This window comes from Bombina bombina, chromosome 4, assembly GCF_027579735.1.
Source record: "Bombina bombina isolate aBomBom1 chromosome 4, aBomBom1.pri, whole genome shotgun sequence".
Taxonomy (NCBI): domain Eukaryota; kingdom Metazoa; phylum Chordata; class Amphibia; order Anura; family Bombinatoridae; genus Bombina; species Bombina bombina.
The window spans coordinates 1,072,398,990-1,072,419,936 of NC_069502.1; the positions used below are offsets into that span (position 1 = coordinate 1,072,398,990).

Consider the following 20,947-nt stretch of genomic DNA (forward strand, 5'->3'; position numbering starts at 1 on the left):
CAAACAATAATGAATATCTACATATATGATTTGTGCAATTGTACTCCCTACAACTTATAAGAGAGCTTACTAACATCACACACAATATTTGCTTTCCTTTTTCAAAAGTGCTAAAGGCATCATTGCTTCCCGCACTTTCCACTTCACATTAAATGTATATCCTGTGAATTACTCTAGAATTAGCTCTGAATTGAATTCACTGTGCCTGTAACAATCCAGAGGCTTTACCGATACAAACCATGGAGGCCAGATTTTTGTAGCCAATGGAAAGTGCCAGGTGTAACTGCCGCTTCAGCAATTCAAAAGAAGAAAAAGTAACATGAGCAAGGTCGTTCAACTCCTCTACCATTATAAATTTAGCATTGTAAATTCTACATTGACTAATAGATCCCTTTTGATCTCAAAAAAATTATAATAAAAACAGACACATGGTAGATGCTAGTGAACACATTTCTGCATTTTAACATATATTTTAATTTCACATACAATATTCATTAATATTGCAAGTGACATTATATAATTTCTCTCAATAAATGAGTTGTCATTACACGCAATGTATAACCAAAAGAGAAATTGTGAACAGAAATTCATAATAGAATACACAATAAACTTTAGTAACCAATATGGTTTACCATTCAGCCTCTCCAATGGCTTTAGAAAAAACATAATCTTTTCCTCCAAAGCTCATGACTCCGTCCTTTAAGTAAAATTTCCATTTATTTTTACTACGATGTATCTAGAAATAAAAAGATCAAGCAAATAAAATTATTGCTTAAAGGAAGTGTAAAGCACACCTTAAAAAAATAGCAAGAAACTAGCAAACATTTTAGTATTTACTTTCAACAGTGCTTATATACTGTAGGGTATACTTTTTCCTGTAAAACGGCCTCAAATTCCTTGGTCATTAAAGAGCATTATAAGAAGACTAAAATCAAAATTAAAGTTCCATGATTCAGATAGAGCATGGAGTTTTAAGAAACTTTCAAATTTACATCCCTTATTAAATTGTATATAGTCTTAATATTTACACTTTCTGGGGCACAAGCTTCTACTGAGCATGTGCAAAAGTTCAGTGTATATGTATATTATGAGCCTGTGATTGGCTGATTGAAGTCAACTTTTTTAGATATGGATAGATTTTACCTCCACTTAGCATTCTACATGGAAAACAATTAATTTATAACAAACATTTACAATTTCTTTTATGTGTATATTTCTAGACCCTTATATTAGGGTGTCTTCTCCTAGATAGATAGATGGTTTGGATAGATACACACATATTTGGCATGTGCATTTGTCCTTCGTTTGAATAAATAATTGACAAAGCTGGCCACGGGTAGCAGCATTTAGCTCTTTAGGAGCCGGATTTATTTATTTGAAAGTGCAAGATACAAAGTTCTGTGCAAATCCAGATCTTTGCATGTTCCATTTTCACACAAATCAAGCCCCAAAAACAGCCAAATGCAGCTACCCACGGGCAGATTCATCATTCGTTTCTACAAAAAAAAAATTACAAATGCACATGCCTAGTAAACATATTTAAAATATTCACACTGAACTAATTGTACCTTATCGTACTGGCAAACAATTACGTTGTCTGTATCAAAAAGATCTGGTACTTCCTGTTCGCTCACATCATCTCCAGAATTTAAAGGGTCCTAGAAAATTTTGCAATATTGAGAATAAGTAAATCAGTTGCTTGGTAAACAATTACATTCCTTTTACTCAGCAACCAGGAATTAATACTTACTTCAGTAAGCTCAAGGAAGCCACATTTAGCATTCACTAGTAGCAATGGTTACACAGAAAACAAAAACATGCTTTCAAAATAGCAAACATACATATCTTGCCAATGCTATTACAGAAAAGGCTCTAGTGGATATAATTTAATGTATTACACTTTATTCTATTTTTTTTATCCTTTGCTAATAAATCAATTTCACCAACATAGATTAAATAACTAGGTTGGGAAATACTACAGTTCACCAATGAGATTAATCTCAGACCCAACAATTCGCCCAAATTTAGTTTCAGGACCTAAATAGGTAGTATTTTAGAAATGTGAGGTGATCTAAATATGCTCAGCTGTGTTGTACACATTACAGGGAGTGCAGCATTATTAGGCAAATGAGTATTTTGACCACATCATCCTCTTTATGCATGTTGTCTTACTCCAAGCTGTATAGGCTCGAAAGCCTACTACCAATTAAGCATATTAGGTGATGTGCATCTCTGTAATGAGAAGGGGTGTGGTCTAATGACATCAACACCCTATATCAGGTGTGCATAATTATTAGGCAACTTCCTTTCCTTTGGAAAAATGGGTCAAAAGGAGGACTTGACAGGCTCAGAAAAGTCAAAAATAGTGAGATATCTTGCAGAGGGATGCAGCACTCTTAAAATTGCAAAGCTTCTGAAGCGTGATCATCGAACAATCAAGCGTTTCATTCAAAATAGTCAACAGGGTCGCAAGAAGCGTGTGGAAAAACCAAGGCACAAAATAACTGCCCATGAACTGAGAAAAGTCAAGCGTGCAGCTGCCAAGATGCCACTTGCCACCAGTTTGGCCATATTTCAGAGCTGCAACATCACTGGAGTGCCCAAAAGCACAAGGTGTGCAATACTAAGAGACATGGCCAAGGTAAGAAAGGCTGAAAGACGACCACCACTGAACAAGACACACAAGCTGAAACGTCAAGACTGGGCCAAGAAATATCTCAAGACTGATTTTTATAAGGTTTTATGGACTGATGAAATGAGAGTGAGTCTTGATGGGCCAGATGGATGGGCCCGTGGCTGGATTGGTAAAGGGCAGAGAGCTCCAGTCCGACTCAGAAGCCAGCAAGGTGGAGGTGGATTACTGGTTTGGGCTGGTATCATCAAAGATGAGCTTGTGGGGCCTTTTCGGGTTGAGCATGGAGTCAAGCTCAACTCCCAGTCCTACTGCCAGTTTCTGGAAGACACCTTCTTCAAGCAGTGGTACAGGAAGAAGTCTGCATCCTTCAAGAAAACATAATTTATGTAAGAACTTACCTGATAAATTCATTTCTTTCATATTAGCAAGAGTCCATGAGCTAGTGACGTATGGGATATACATTCCTACCAGGAGGGGCAAAGTTTCCCAAACCTTAAAATGCCTATAAATACACCCCTCACCACACCCACAAATCAGTTTAACGAATAGCCAAGAAGTGGGGTGATAAGAAAAAAGTGCGAAAGCATAAAAAATAAGGAATTGGAATAATTGTGCTTTATACAAAAAAATCATAACCACCACAAAAAAGGGTGGGCCTCATGGACTCTTGCTAATATGAAAGAAATGAATTTATCAGGTAAGTTCTTACATAAATTATGTTTTCTTTCATGTAATTAGCAAGAGTCCATGAGCTAGTGACGTATGGGATAATGACTACCCAAGATGTGGATCTTTCCACGCAAGAGTCACTAGAGAGGGAGGGATAAAATAAAGACAGCCAATTCCTGCTGAAAATAATCCACACCCAAAATAAAGTTTAATGAAAACATAAGCAGAAGATTCAAACTGAAACCACTGCCTGAAGTACTTTTCTACCAAAAACTGCTTCAGAAGAAGAAAACACATCAAAAATGGTAGAATTTAGTAAAAGTATGCAAAGAGGACAAAGTTGCTGCTTTGCGAATCTGATCAACCGAAGCTCCATTCCTAAATGCCCAGGAAGTAGAAACTGACCTAGTAGAATGAGCTGTAATCCTTCGAGGCAGAGTTTTACCCGACTCGACATAGGCATGATGAAATAAAGATTTCAACCAAGATGCCAAAGAAATGGCAGAAGCTTTCTGGCCTTTTCTAGAACCGGAAAAGATGACAAATAGACTAGAAGTCTTTCGGAAAGACTTAGTAGCTTCAACATAATAATACAAAGCTCTAACAGCATCCAAAGAATGCAATGATTTCTCCTTAGAATTCATAGGATTAGGACATAATAAAGGAACCACAATTTCTCTACTAATGTTGTTAGAATTCACAACCTTAGGTAAAAAATTCAAAAGAAGTTTGCAGCACCGCCTTATCCTGATGAAAAATCAGAAAAGGAAACTCACAAGAAAGAGCAGATAATTCAGAGACTCTTCTGGCAGAAGAGATGGCCAAAAGAAACAAAACTTTCCAAGAAAGTAATTTAATGACCAAAGAATACATGGGTTCAAAAGGAGGAGCTTGAAGAGCCCCCAGAACCAAATTCAAACTCCAAGGAGGAGAAATTGACTTAATGACAGGTTTTATACGAACCAAAGCTTGTACAAAACAATGAATATCAGGAAGATTAGCAATCTTTCTGTGAAAAAGAACAGAAAGAGCAGAGATTTGTCCATACAATGAACTTGCGGACAAACCTTTATCTAAACCATCCTGAAGAAAATGTAAAATTCTCGGTATTCAAAAAGAATGCCAAGAGAAATGATGAGAAAGACACTAAGAAATATAAGTCTTCCAGACTCTATAATATATCTCTCTAGATACAGATATATATAGCCTGTCACATAGTATCAATCACAGAGTCAGAGAAACCTCTTTGACCAAGAATCAAGCGTTCAAACTCCATACCTTAAAATTTAAGGACATGAGATCCTGATGGAAGAAAGGACCTTGCGACAGAAAGTCTGGTCTTAACGGAAGAGTCCACAGCTGGCAAGAGGCCATCCGGACAAGATCCGCATACCAAAACCTGTGAGGCCATGCTGGAGCTACCAGCAAGACAAACGAGCATTCCTTCAGAATCTTGGAGAATACTCTTGGAAGAAGAACTAGAGGCGGAAAGATATAGGCAGGATGATACTTCCAAGGAAGTGATAATGCATCCACTGCCTCCGCCCGAGGATCCCGGGATCTGGACAGATACCAGGGAAGTTTCTTGTTTAGATGAGAAGCCATCAGATCTATTTCTGGGAGTTCCCACATTTGAACAATCTGAAGAAATACCTCTGGGTGAAGAGACCATTCACCCGGATGCAACGTTTGGCGACTGAGATAATCCGCTTCCCAATTGTCTATACCTGGGATATGAACCGCAGAGATTAGACAGGAGCTGGATTCTGGCCAAACCAAAATTCGAGATACTTCTTTCATAGCCAGAGGACTGTGAGTCCCTCCTTGATGATTGATGTATGCCACAGTTGTGACATTGTCTATCTGAAAACAAATGAACAACTCTCTCTTCAGAAGAGGCCAAGACTGAAGAGCTCTGAAAATTGCACGGAGTTCCAAAATATTGATCGGTAATCTCACCTCCTGAGATTCCCAAACCCCTTGTGCCGTCAGAGACCCCCACACAGCTCCCCAACCTGTAAGACTTGCATCTATTGAGATTATAGTCCAGGTCGGAAGAACAAAGAAGCCCCCTGAACTAAACGATGGTGATCTGTCCACCACGTCAGAGTGTGTCGTATAATCGGTTTAAAGATATTAAATGAGATATCTTTGTGTAATCCCTGCACCATTGGTTCAGAATACAGAGCTGAAGAGGTCGCATGTGAAAACGAGCAAAGGAGATCGCATCCGATGCGGCAGTCCTAAGACCTAAAATTTCCATGCATAAGGCTACCAAAGGGAATGATTGTGACTGAAGGTTTTGACAAGCTGATATCAATGTTAAACTTCTCTTGTCTGACAAGGACAGAGTCATAGACACTGAATCTATCGGGAAACCTAAAAAGGTTACCCTTGTCTGAGGAATCAATGAACTTTTTGGTAAATTGATCCTCCAACCATGATCTTGAAGAAACAACACAAGTCGATTCGTATGAGATTCTGCGAAAATGTGAAGACTGAGCAAGTACCAAGATATCGTCCAAATAAGGAAATACCAAAACCCTGTTCTCTGATTACAGACAGAAGGGCACCGAGAACCTTTGAAAAAATTCTTGGAGCTGATGCTAGGCCAAACGGTAGAGCCACAAAACTGGTAATGCTTGTCTAAAAAGAGAATCTCAGAAACTAAAAGTGATCTGGATGAATCGGAATATGCAGATATGCATCCTGTAAATCTATTGTAGACATATAATGCCCTTGCTAAACAAAAGGCAGGATAGTCCTACAGTTACCATCTTGAATGTTGGTATCCTTACATAACGATTCAATATTGATAGATCCGGAACTGGTCTGAAGGAATTGACCTTCTTTGGTACAAAGAAGATATAGAATAAAACCCCAGCCCCTGTTCCAGAACTGGAACTGGCATAATTACTCCAGACAACTCTAGATCTGAAACACATTTCAGAAATGCTGAGCCTTTGCTGGGTTTACTGGGACATGGGAAAGAAACAAATCTCTTTGCAGGAGGCCTTAACTTGAAGCCAATTCTGTACCTTTCTGAAACAATGTTCTGAAACGGAATTGATCCAAATTTCTTTGAAGAAAACGTAATCTGCCCCATACCAGCTGAGCTGGAATGAGGGCCGCACCTTCATGGGTACTTAGGAGCTGGCTTTAGGTTTCTATAAGGCTTGGATATATTCCAAACTGGAAATGGTTTCCAAACTGATACCGCTCCTGAGGATGAAGGATCAGGCTTTTGTTCCTTGTTGTGAGGAAAGGAACGAAAACGATTATTAGACCTAAATTTACCTTAGATTTTTTATCCTTTGGTAAAAAAGTTCCCTTCCCTCCAGTAACAGTTGAGATAATAGAATCCAACTGAAAACCGAATAATTTATTACCCTGGAAAGAAAGGGAAAGCAAAGTTGACTTAGAAGACGTATCAGCATTCCAAGTTTTAAGCCATAAAGCTCTTCTAGCTAAAATAGTTAGAGACATATACCTGACATCAACTCTAATGATATCAAAAGATGGTATCACAAATAAAATTATTAGCATGTTATAGAATAATAATAATGCTATAAAATTATGATCTGTTACTTGTTGCGCTAAAGCTTCTAACCAAAAAGTTGAAGCTGCAGCAACATCCGCTAAAAATATAGCAGGAGTAGAGACAGCCCCATTAACCTTAGGGATTTTGTCCCAAAAAACTCTAATCTGTCAGATGGCACAGGATATAATTGCTTAAAACGTTTTAGAAGGAGTAAATGAATTACCCAAATTATTCCATTCCCTGGAAATTACTTCAGAAATAGCATCAGGGAGAGAAAACACTTCTGGAATAACTACAGGAGATTTAAAAACCTTATTTAAACGTTTAGATTTAGTATCAAGAGGACCAGAATCCTCTATTTCTAATGCAATTAATACTTCTTTAAGTAAAGAACGAATAAATTCCATCTTGAACAAATACAAAGATTTATCAGCATCAACCTCTGAGACAGAAACCTCTGAACCAGAAGAACCATTATCAGTATCAGAATGATGATGTTCATTTAAAAATTCATCTGAAAAAAGAGAAGTTTTAAAAGACTTATGTATACTAGAAGGAGAAATAACAGACATAGCCTTCTTAATGGATTTAAAAATAAAATCTCTTATGTTATCAGGAACACTCTGAAAATTAGATGTTGACGGAACAGCAACAGGTAATGTAACAGTACTAAAGGAAATTTTATCTGCATTAATAAGTTTGTCATGACATGCAATACAAACAACAGCTGGAGAAACAGATACCAAAAGTTTATAGCAGATACACTTAGCTTGGTAGCTCCAGCACCGGGCAGTGATTTTCCTGAAGTATCTTCTGACTCAGATGCAACGTGGAACATCTTGCAATATGTAATAGAAAAAACAACATATAAAGCAAAATTGATCAAATTCCTTAAAGTGAAGGTTAAGTTACCTTTTTCTTTATCCTGAATTAGATTAATTGACCAAAATTAGTAGGAGTTTCATTCATCATCTTTTACACAAATGTCGATGTAAAAAGTTATCACTGTAATAAATAACGATTTTTAGCTGATCCGATTCAACCCGTTTTCTATTTTTTTTTTTACCTCCAGATCACGTTCTCCTAACATCCAATTGCAATTCTGGCCGTTAGGTGCCCGTCAATCCACGTCACCCGTCTCCCTTTTAAACTGCGCATGCGTTAAATTTAGAGTGTCAATCTTAAACTCGATACGCGCTCCCGTTTTGCGCAAGCGTATTCCATGTCATTAGGACTTGTATGAGTGTCTGCTTACGCATGCGCATTGGTGCAGGAAAGTTTAGACTATCGCATGCGCAAAAGTTGTCAGAATCGCCGATTCGCGCATGCGCAGTATAAATGAAGGTCGTGCACGCGCTTGGGAGATACGTATAGAGCGGGTGGGACCGCTCTATACGTCACAGCATTGAAAGTCCGGAAATATAGGTGGGGAGGAGCATACATGGAAATGGTAGGAGTATAATAATATAAATATAATAATCATATTGATTAAAAATTGAAAAATAAAGTTAGCGATCAGCTTCTTATAGTAAAAATAGACACATTTATGTCTTATGATAGAGTAAAATTTACCTTCACTTTAAATGACAGTTTCAGGAATGGGAAAAAAATGCCAGTGAACAAGCTTCTAGCAACCAGAAGCAATAAATAATGAGACTTAAATAATGTGGAGACAAAAAGGACGCCCATATTTTTTAGCGCCAAATAAGACGCCCACATTATTTGGCGCCTAAATGCTTTTGGCGCCAAAAATGGCGCCACATCCGGAACGCCGACACTTTTGACGAAAAAAAAAAAAACGTCAAAAAATGATGCAACTTCCGGCGACACGTATGACGCCGGAAACAGAAAAAAAATTTTGCGCCAAAAAAGTCCGCGCCAAGAATGACGCAATAAAATGAAGCATTTTCAGCCCCCGCGAGCCTAACAGCCCACAGGGAAAAAGTCAAATTTTTTAAGGTAAGAAAAAATGATTGATTCAAATGCATTATCCCAAATATGAAACTGACTGTCTGAAGATAAGGAATGTTGAACATCCTGAGTCAAGGCAAATAAATGTTTGAATACATATATTTAGAACTTTATAAAAAAGTGCCTAACCATAGCTTAGAGTGTCACAGAAAATAAGCTTACTTACTTACCCCAGGACACTCATCTACATGTTGTAGAAAGCCAAACCAGTACTGAAACGAAAATCAGCAGAGGTAATGGTATATATATATATAAGAGTATATCGTCGATCTGAAAAGGGAGGTAAGAGATGAATCTCTACGACCGATAACAGAGAACCTATGAAATAGACCCCGTAGAAGGAGATCATTGCATTCAAATAGGCAATACTCTCCTCACATCCCTCTGACATTCACTGCACGCTGAGAGGAAAACCGGGCTCCAACCTGCTGCGGAGCGCATATCAACGTAGAATCTAGCACAAACTTACTTCACCACCTCCATAGGAGGCAAAGTTTGTAAAACTGATTTGTGGGTGTGGTGAGGGGTGTATTTATAGGCATTTTAAGGTTTGGGAAACTTTGCCCCTCCTGGTAGGAATGTATATCCCATACGTCACTAGCTCATGGACTCTTGCTAATTACATGAAAGAAAAACATGATTTTCATGCAGGACAATGCTCCATCACACGCGTCCAAGTACTCCACAGCGTGGCTGGCAAGAAAGGGTATAAAAGAAGAAAATCTAATGACATGGCCTCCTTGTTCACCTGATCTGAACCCCATTGAGAACCTGTGGTCCATCATCAAATGTGAGATTTACAAGGAGGGAAAACAGTACACCTCTCTGAACAGTGCCTGGGAGGCTGTGGTTGCTGCTGCACGCAATGTTGATGGTGAACAGATCAAAACACTGACAGAATCCATGGATGGCAGGCTTTTGAGTGTCCTTGCAAAGAAAGGTGGCTATATTGGTCACTGATTTGTTTTTGTTTTTGAATGTCAGAAATGTATATTTGTGAATGTTGAGATGTTATATTGGTTTCACTGGTAAAAATAAATAATTGAAATGGGTATATATTTGTTTTTTGTTAAGTTGCCTAATAATTATGCACAGTAATAGTCACCTGCACACACAGATATCCCCCTAAAATAGCTATAACTAAAAACAAACTAAAAACTACTTCCAAAACTATTCAGCTTTGATATTAATGAGTTTTTTGGGTTCATTGAGAACATGGTTGTTGTTCAATAATAAAATTAATCCTCAAAAATACAACTTGCCTAATAATTCTGCACTCCCTGTACATTAATGTAAAATTCACTTGTACAATTTGTACCAAATTTGTATCATATGTCCTTTCCATATATTCTATTTTTTATTAGATCCAATATATAGAAGCTTTCACTTATTTTCCCCTGTCTATACAATACAATGAGCAAACCAGTACATATGCCACACAAAACAGAATTTCAGTCCTTATTATGCTCTCTCACTGGTTTTCAAACCTGTCCCCAGGCCTCTCTAACAAGCCACATGTTGAGGATATCTGAGATGGAGCACAGGGGAAATAATCAAATGAAATAATTAGTAAACGTTGTAATTTGACCTGCTATCATCCAAAGTAATCCTTAACATCTGGCCTGTTGGGGAGGCCAGACGACAGGTTTGAAAAGCAGTGCTCTATCTAGAACCAGTACAGTTTATCCAGAGATGGGAGCCTACTGTACAAACTAGTTATATGCATTAGTTCTTTTTTTCACAAACAAAAAAATATGGTAGCAGGCATCGCATTCCACTATTTTTGGCACTGGATTTATTAGTGTTAAAGTGCAACACACAAGTATCTGTGCAAATCCAAATATTTGTGAGTTGGACTTTAGGCTATTTTCAATGCCAGATTTCTTAAAGTCACTGCCCATTGCCATATTTGGTATTCGTTTATGAAACAAATAAAGAACTAATGCAGAAGTACACAGTAGTATACAGTAGTTTCCTATTAGGATACAATGTACTGTATCGAGAATATAATAAGGACTGAAATACTGTTTTGTTTGTTTGTGAAATGAGTGACAAAAACTAAAGCACATGCCTAGTATATACTGTCATATCTATTTTATAATGAAGGATGCATCCTAGGAGGTCGCTAAATGTTAAATGGACAGTCTAGGCCAAAATAAACTTTCATGATTCAGATAGGGCATGTAATTTTAAACAATTTTCCAATTTACTTTTATCACCAATTTTGCTTTGTTCTCTTGGTATTCTTAGTTGAATGCTTAACCTAGGAGGTTGATATGCTAATTTCTTAAACCTTGAAGGCCACCTCTTTATAGAATACATTTTAACAGTTTTTTACCACTAGAGGGTGTTAGTTCATGTTTTTCGTATAGATAACACTGTGCTCGTGCACGTGAAGTTATCTGGCAGCAGTTCTGTCAAAAGAACTGAAATAAAGGGGCAGTTTGCAGAGGCTTAGATACAAGATAATCACAGAGGTTAAAAGTGTATTAATATAACCGTGTTGGTTATGCAAAACTGGGGAATGGGTAATAAAGGGATTATCTATCTTTTAAAACAATAAAAAATCTGGTGTAGACTGTCCCTTTCAGTTCAGATGAAAACCCAATTGGTCCTTAAAATCCAACTGATCTGTTCCATCAGGGCTGTAAGCAGTCACGAAAGCCACTCTCTTTATAGAAGCATCCTGTTCAGTAGTCAATGAATGTCTGTTTTCTATAAATTGTCTTGACTCCTCCAAATGTAAAAATGTTCTGCCATCTTAATGAGGCAGTAACATCAACATTTAAGCAGGAGCTGCAATGCATTACCTGGTTTGGGAGGTAGCTGTTGATTGGTGGCTGCACATATACACCTCTTGTCATCAACTCAACTGATATGTTCACCTAGGACCTAGTAGTGCATTGCTGCTTTTTAAATAAAGAATACAAAGAGAATGAAGCTAATTTGATAATGAATGAAATTAGAAAGTTTTTTTTAAAAACTGCATGCTGTTTCTAAATCATAAAAGGAAATGTGGGTTCCATGTCCCTTTAAAAAAACCAAATCTCTTATTTTCAAAATTAATCAGGAATGTTACCTTTAGCAGGAATGAATGAACAACTAAATTCACTTCAAATGTAATTAAAGACCTTATCTTTCCTGTATAATGCAGTGGATCTAGTGTCTTAAAGATTGAAGTGTAAAAAGTCAAAAGTCATATCATTTACATGGGACTTGTTGCTAATAAACACAGTATTAATTTGATATCTGCCATTAATCAACTGTGTTTAAGGGACACTGAACCCATTTTTTCATTCTTTCATGGTTCAGATAGAGCATGCAATTTTAAGCAACTTTCTAATTTACTTGCAATATAATTTTTTCTTCATTCTCTTGGTATCTTTATTTGAAAAAGCAGGAATGTAAGCATAGGAGCCAGTTTATTTTTGGTTCAGCACCCTAGATAATGCTTGTTGATTGGTGGCTAGATATAGCCACCAATCAGCAAGCCCTACCCAGGTGCTGAACTAAAGATGGGCAGGCTTGTATGCTTATACATTACTGTTTTTTTTCAAATAAAGATACCAAGAGAACAAAGAAAATATGGTAATAGAGTACATTAGAAAATTGCTTAATCTATCTGAATGAAAGAAAAAACTTGTTGGTTCAGTATTAAGGTAACACTACACTGGAGCCCATGGCAGGGTCAGAAAATTGTAAATAAAATGAATATTCAGTTTTAAAAGTACTTCACGGTCAGACAATATTCTAGCATCTATGATATTACCTTTGATGTTACCTTAATCCCAAACCATGTGCTATTATCTGTACAAAGTATCAATGTCAAGTGGCACCAGTAAGTCCATGTCCATAAGTAAGCTGTTTTGTAAAGTTCTGTAATTAAATGACATGAGATAGCTGCATGTACTACCATTTATATAACAGTTGAAGAAAGAAATCAACAAACTGAGACAGAAAATAATAAACTTTGTGTCATGGAGGTCTTAGTACCCTTTATTCTGTTTGTGTAGGCTATAGTATATAATGTATGACCCACCTGTTCATCATTACACTGCTTTATCTGTTGAATAATCATCCTAGTGAAAGTTTTCAACTACAGGTTAGATATATCTGAATCAAACTAAAAAGGTGCTAATAGAACTGGAGTACTGCTGGGCATTACATTTAAAATGTTCTCCCAAAATGCCGATAAAAAAAAAAATCATACAAGATAATTGGTAGGTGCAAAAACAGAATTTATGCTTACCTGATAAATTACTTTCTCCAACGGTGTGTCCGGTCCACGGCGTCATCCTTACTTGTGGGATATTCTCTTCCCCAACAGGAAATGGCAAAGAGTCCCAGCAAAGCTGGTCACATGATCCCTCCTAGGCTCTGCCCACCCCAGTCATTCGACCGACGGACAGGAGGAAATATATATAGGATGTATATATATATGATACCGTGGTGACTGTAGTTAGAGAAAATAATTCATCAGACCTGATTAAAAAACCAGGGCGGGCCGTGGACCGGACACACCGTTGGAGAAAGTAATTTATCAGGTAAGCATAAATTCTGTTTTCTCCAACATTGGTGTGTCCGGTCCACGGCGTCATCCTTACTTGTGGGAACCAATACCAAAGCTTTAGGACACGGATGAAGGGAGGGAGCAAATCAGGTCACCTAAATGGAAGGCACCACGGCTTGCAAAACCTTTCTCCCAAAAATAGCCTCCGAAGAAGCAAAAGTATCAAATTTGTAAAATTTGGCAAAAGTGTGCAGTGAAGACCAAGTCGCTGCCTTACATATCTGATCAACAGAAGCCTCGTTCTTGAAGGCCCATGTGGAAGCCACAGCCCTAGTGGAGTGAGCTGTGATTCTTTCAGGAGGCTGCCGTCCGGCAGTCTCATAAGCCAATCGGATAATGCTTTTAAGCCAAAAGGAAAGAGAGGTAGAAGTCGCTTTTTGACCTCTCCTTTTACCAGAATAAACAACAAACAAGGAAGATGTTTGTTTGAAATCCTTAGTAGCCTCTAAATAGAATTTTAGAGCACGGACTACGTCCAAATTGTGTAACAAACGTTCCTTCTTTGAAACTGGATTCGGACACAAAGAAGGTACAACTATCTCCTGGTTAATATTTTTGTTGGAAACAACTTTCGGAAGAAAACCAGGCTTAGTACGCAAAACCACCTTATCTGCATGGAACACCAGATAGGGCGGAGAACACTGCAGAGCAGATAACTCTGAAACTCTTCTAGCAGAAGAAATTGCAACCAAAAACAAAACTTTCCAAGATAGTAACTTAATATCTACGGAATGTAAGGGTTCAAACGGAACCCCTTGAAGAACTGAAAGAACTAGATTTAGACTCCAGGGAAGAGTCAAAGGTCTGTAAACAGGCTTGAACCTAACCAGAGCCTGAACAAATGCTTGAACATCTGGCACGGCTGCCAGTCTTTTGTGAAGTAAAACAGATAAAGCAGAGATCTGTCCCTTCAGAGAACTTGCAGATAATCCTTTCTCCAAACCTTCTTGTAGAAAGGATAGAATCTTAGGAATTTTTATCTTGTTCCATGGGAATCCTTTAGATTCACACCAACAGATATATTTTTTCCATATTTTATGGTAAATTTTTCTAGTTACAGGCTTTCTAGCCTGAATCAGAGTATCTATTACAGAATCTGAAAACCCACGCTTTGATAAAATCAAGCGTTCAATCTCCAAGCCGTCAGTTGGAGGGAAACCAGATTCGGATGTTCGAATGGACCCTGAACAAGAAGGTCCTGTCTCAAAGGTAGCTTCCATGGTGGAGCCGATGACATATTCACCAGGTCTGCATACCAAGTCCTGCGTGGCCACGCAGGAGCTATCAAGATCACAGAGGCCCTCTCCTGATTGATCCTGGCTACCAGCCTGGGGATGAGAGGAAACGGTGGGAATACATAAGCTAGGTTGAAGGTCCAAGGTGCTACTAGTGCATCTACAAGAGTCGCCTTGGGATCCCTGGATCTGGACCCGTAGCAAGGAACCTTGAAGTTCTGACGAGACGCCATCAGATCCATGTCTGGAATGCCCCATAATTGAGTTATTTGGGCAAAGATTTCCGGATGGAGTTCCCACTCCCCCGGATGGAATGTCTGACGACTCAGAAAATCCGCTTCCCAATTTTCCACTCCTGGGATGTGGATCGCAGACAAGTGGCAGGAGTGATCCTCCGCCCATTGAATTATCTTGGTCACTTCTTTCATCGCCAGGGAACTCCTTGTTCCCCCCTGATGATTGATATATGCAACGGTCGTCATGTTGTCTGACTGAAACCTTATGAATTTGGCCTTTGCTAGTTGAGGCCAAGCTCTGAGAGCATTGAATATCGCTCTCAGTTCCAGAATGTTTATCGGGAGAAGAGACTCTTCCCGAGACCATAGACCCTGAGCTTTCAGGGATTCCCAGACCGTGCCCCAGCCCACTAGGCTGGCGTCGGTCGTGACAATGACCCACTCTGGTCTGCGGAAGCTCATTCCCTGTGACAGATTGTCCAGGGTCAGCCACCAACGGAGTGAATCTCTGGTCTTTTGATCTACTTGAATCGTCAGAGACAAGTCTGTATAATCCCCATTCCACTGTCTGAGCATGCACAGTTGTAATGGTCTTAGATGAATTCGTGCAAAAGGAACTATGTCCATTGTTGCAACCATCAATCCTATTACTTCCATGCACTGCGCTATGGAAGGACGAGGAACAGAATGAAGTACTTGACAAGAGCTTAGAAGTTTTGATTTTCTGACCTCTGTCAGAAAAATCCTCATTTCTAAGGAATCTATTATTGTTCCCAAGAAGGGAACTCTTGTTGACGGGGACAGAGAACTTTTTTCTTTGTTCACCTTCCATCCGTGAGATCTGAGAAAGGCTAGGACGATGTCCGTATGAGCCTTTGCTTTTGACAGGGACGACGCTTGAATCAGGATGTCGTCCAAGTAAGGTACTACTGCAATGCCCCTTGGTCTTAGAACCGCTAGAAGGGACCCTAGTACCTTTGTGAAAATCCTTGGAGCAGTGGCTAATCCGAATGGAAGTGCCACAAACTGGTAATGCTTGTCCAGAAAAGCGAACCTTAGGAACTGATGATGTTCCTTGTCGATAGGAATATGTAGGTACGCATCCTTTAAATCTACGGTAGTCATAAATTGATTTTCCTGGATAGTAGGTAGGATCGTTCGAATAGTTTCCATTTTGAACGATGGTACCCTGAGAAATTTGTTTAGGATCTTTAGATCCAAAATAGGTCTGAATGTTCCCTCTTTTTTGGGAACTATGAACAGATTGGAATAAAATCCCATTCCTTGTTCTCTTATTGGAACTGGATGTATCACTCCCATCTTTAACAGGTCTTCTACACAATGTAAGAATGCCTGTCTCTTTATTTGGTTTGAAGATAATTGAGACCTGTGGAACCTTCCCCTTGGGGGTAGTTCCTTGAATTCCAGGACATAACCTTGAGAAACTATTTCTAGCGCCCAAGGATCCTGAACATCTCTTGCCCAAGCCTGAGCAAAGAGAGAAAGTCTGCCCCCCACTAGATCCGGTCCCGGATCGGGGGCTATCCCTTCATGCTGTTTTGGTAGCAGTGGTAGGCTTCTTGGCCTGCTTACCCTTGTTCCAGCCTTGCATTGGTTTCCAGGCTGGTTTGGGTTGTGAAGTATTACCCTCTTGCTTAGAGGATACAGAATTAGAGGCTGGTCCGTTTCTGCGAAATGGACGAAAATTAGGCTTATTTTTAGCCTTAAAAGACCTATCCTGTGGGAGGGCGTGGCCCTTTCCCCCAGTGATGTCTGAAATAATCTCTTTCAAATCAGGTCCAAATAATGTTTTACCTTTGAAAGGAATGTTAAGCAATTTTGTCTTGGAAGACACATCCGCTGACCAAGACTTTAGCCAAAGCGCTCTGCGCGCCACGATAGCAAACCCTGAATTTTTCGCCGCTAATCTAGCTAATTGCAAAGCGGCATCTAAAACAAAAGAGTTAGCCAATTTAAGTGCTTGAACTCTGTCCATAACCTCCTCATACGAAGATTCTTTACTGAGCGGCTTTTCTAGTTCTTCGAACCAGAAACACGCTGCCGTAGTAACAGGAACAATGCATGAAATTGGTTGTAGAAGGTAACCTTGCTGTACAAAAATCTTTTTAAGCAAACCCTCTAATTTCTTATCCATAGGATCTTTGAAAGCACAACTATCTTCGATAGGAATAGTAGTGCGTTTGTTTAGAGTAGAAACCGCCCCCTTGACCTTGGGGACTGTCTGCCATAAGTCCTTTCTGGGGTTGACTATAGGAAATAATTTCTTAAATATAGGGGGGGGAACAAAAGGTATGCCGGGCCTTTCCCACTCTTTATTTACTATGTCCGCCACCCGCTTGGGTATAGGAAAAGCGTCTGGGGGCACCGGAACCTCTAGGAACTTGTCCATCTTACATAATTTCTCTGGAATGACCAAATTGTCACAATCATCCAGAGTAGATAACACCTCCTTAAGCAGTGCGCGGAGATGTTCTAATTTAAATTTAAATGTCACAACATCAGGTTCAGCTTGATGAGAAATTTTTCCTGAATCTGAGATTTCTCCATCAGACAAAACCTCCCTCATGGCCCCTTGAGATTGGTGTGAGGGTATGTCAGAACAGTTATCATCAGCGTCCTCTTGCTCTTCAGTGTTTAAAACAGAGCAATCGCGCTTTCTCTGATAAGTAGGCATTTTGGATAAAAGATTTGCTATGGAGTTATCCATTACAGCCGTTAATTGTTGCATGGTAATAAGTAATGGCGCACTAGATGTACTAGGGGCCTCCTGTGTGGGCATAACTGGTGTAAACACAGTAGGGGATGATGTAGTATCATGTTTACTCCCCTCATTTGAGGAATCATCTTGGGCAAAATCATTATCTGTGGCATTACTGTCCTTACTTTGTTTGGACACTATGGCACAATTATCACATAAATTTAAATGGGGAGACACATTGGCTTTCATACATATAGAACATAGCTTATCTGATGGTACAGACATGTTAAACAGGCTTAAACTTGTCAACAAAGCACAAAAAACGTTTTAAAATAAAACCGTTACTGTCACTTTAAATTTCAAACTGAAAACACTTTATTACTGAATATGTGAAAAAGTATGAAGGAATTGTTCAAAATTCACCAAAATTTCACCACAGTGTCTTAAAGCATTAAAAGTATTGCACACCAAATTTCAGAGCTTTAACCCTTAAATTAACGGAACCGGAGCCGTTTTTAAATTTAACCCCTATACAGTCCCAGCTATATGCTTTGCTGAGAGGCCCCCAGACGAAAAAAAGGTGTCCAACACAGTGCCTGCCGTTTTTTAAACGTTCCCCAAGATTATAATGCCAATTATAAGCTACAATCTGCATAATATGCCCCAATAAAGCAATCGTTTTAGCCCATAAAAATGTCTACCAGTTTTTAAGCCCTTTTTTAAGCCCTTTATTCTTTTATATTTGACTAAGAAAATGGCTTACCGGTCCCCATGAGGGGAAATGACAGCCTTCCAGCATTACATGGTCTTGTTAGAAATATGGCTAGTCATACCTTAAGCAGAAAGGTCTGCTAACTGTTTCCCCCAACTGAAGTTACTTCATCTCAACAGTCCTGTGTGGAAACAGCAATCGATTTTAGTTACTGTCTGCTAAAATCATCTTCCTCTCACAAACAGAAATCTTCATCCTTTTCTGTTTAAGAGTAAATAGTACATACCAGCATAGAAGAATAAAAACTACATTTAAACACCAAAAAACTCTTAACCATCTCCGTGGAGATGTTGCCTGTGCAACGGCAAAGAGAATGACTGGGGTGGGCAGAGCCTAGGAGGGATCATGTGACCAGCTTTGCTGGGACTCTTTGCCATTTCCTGTTGGGGAAGAGAATATCCCACAAGTAAGGATGACGCCGTGGACCGGACACACCAATGTTGGAGAAATAATACTTTAATCCAGTAATGTGCTTTCAATCACAGCAAGCTGTCTAAGAGGAGGGTAGCACCTTCTTCTCTTATGGAACAAATATTACAGAAATATTAAACTCAAGAACATTTAGGTAAGAGTGGTCATAACATGGCCAAGTTTAAAATAACCATCCATAAGAAGTAGGCATGTGCATTCAGATCCTTCGTTAGGATCGAAATGCAGAAGTAAAAAGCCACTCCTTCCCTTCAGATATTTTCCTAGCCGGATTGATTCCTTTAAAAGATCCCCACTCTAAAATCTATATCTTAGAGTGGGGATCTTTCACATGAATCATTCAAGCTACGAAAATATCTGAAGGTAACGAGACGCTTCTTACTTTCGCATTTGAATCCTCACAAAATATTCAAATGCACATACCTAATAAGCAGGGTTCAACAAAAACTTTTCATTTTAAGAAAGCAAAACTAAATTTAAGTAAATCTGGAAGGAAAGGAATTTATCTGGTAAGCATAAATTATATTTTCCTTCCTTAGATAGGGAGACTCTACAGCTTCATTCCTTACTGTTTGGAAAACTATACCCAAGATCCAGACACTACTGAATGAATAATGGGAGGAAACAAAAAGGAAGAGGTGGACCCTATTCTGAGGGCACCACAGCCTGCAAAACTTTTCTCCCGAAAGCTGCTTCAGCTGAAGCAAAAACATCAAACTTGTAAAATTTTGAAAAGGTATGTAAGGAGGACCAGGTAGCTGCCTTACAAATCTGATTCAAAGAGGCCTTGTTCTTAAAGGCTCAAGAGGAAGCCACTGCTCTAGTGCAATGAGCTGTTATCCTCTCAGGAGGACAATGTCCCGCTGTATCGTAAGCTAAGTGGATGACACAAATTAACCAAAAAGATAGGGAAGTCGAAGTAGCCTTCTGCCCCTTACGCTTCCCCAAATAGACAACAAACAAAGAGGAAGATTGTCTAAACTCCTTAGTAGCCTGAAGATAGAACTTCAAGGCACGTACCACATCCAAATTGTGAAGTTTGTGTTCCTTTGATGGAGGAGGATTAGGACACAAGGTAGGAACAACAATCTCCTGATTGATGTTGTGATCCGACACAACCTTAGAAAGAAAACCTAATTTAGTACGTAAAACTGCATATCTGAATGGGAAAAAAAACAATCAGATAAGGGGGCTCACATTGCAAAGCAGAGATCTCAGAAACTCTGCACGCAGAGGCAATAGAGAAAAAAAAGAGAGCCTGTTTGCGCTTTATAAATAAAGAATAACAACAATTTAAAAAGTCAATGGAATGCAGAGGCTCAAACGGAGCCTGTTGCAAAACCCGAAGAACAAGATTTAAGATCCGAGGAGGAGCCCCAGATCTAAACACAGGTCTGATCCTAATCAGAGCCTTAACAAAGGACTGCACGTCAGGAAGCTCAGCCAGGCTCTTGTGCCATAAAACCGACAGCCCGAAATCTGTCCTCTCAGGGAACTAGCAGAAAGGCCCTTCTCCAGCCCATCCTGGAGAAAAGATAAGATCCTGGAAACTAACTCTGTGCCAGGAAAAAACATGCTCTACACGCCACACCTTGTGGTAGATATGCAGAGTAATTGGTTTACAATCTTAAATAAGAGTATCAATGACACTCATCGAAACCTCTCTTGGCTACGACTAAGCGTTCAATCTCCACTAAGTCAGCCTCAGAGAAACTAGATTTTGATGAACAAATGGACCTTGTATCAGCAGGTCTCTGCTACAAGGTAACTTCCAAGGAGGAGAAGAGAACATTCTGACTAGATCAGCTAACCACGTCCTTTGCGGCCACGATGGAGCAATCAGGATTACTGATACCCGCTGCTGCTTGATGCAGGCCAAAACTCGAGAAAGAAGCGATGATGGAGGAAAGATATACGAGTTTGAACCTCCAGGGCACTGCTAGTGCATCTTTTAGATACGCTTGGGAATCCCTCGACCTCGATCCATACCTGGGTAGCTTGGTATTGAACTGGGACGCCATAAGATAAATCTCCGGTGTCACCCACTTGCTGCATATCTCTGCAAACACCTTGGGATGGAGAGACCATTATTCCCCTGGATGGAAGAATTGCCTGCTGAGAAAATCCGCCTCCCAGTTGTCCACACCCAGAATGTGGATGGCTGACAGCG

General features: G+C 39.3%; 1 protein-coding gene across 1 annotated transcript in view; it reads right to left on the reverse strand.

The window, feature by feature from the left end:
* Window positions 1–628: 628 nt before the first annotated feature.
* The window catches only part of GTF2A1L (general transcription factor IIA subunit 1 like), a 183,424-nt gene continuing 163,105 nt past the window's right edge, over window positions 629–20,947 (reverse strand). Inside the window, exons 6-7 of the mRNA XM_053712719.1 lie at window positions 1,569–1,658; window positions 629–736 (exon numbers count right to left, since the gene is read on the reverse strand). Coding sequence (XP_053568694.1) covers window positions 629–736; window positions 1,569–1,658 — 198 coding nt within the window. The remainder of the gene's footprint in view (window positions 737–1,568; window positions 1,659–20,947) is intronic.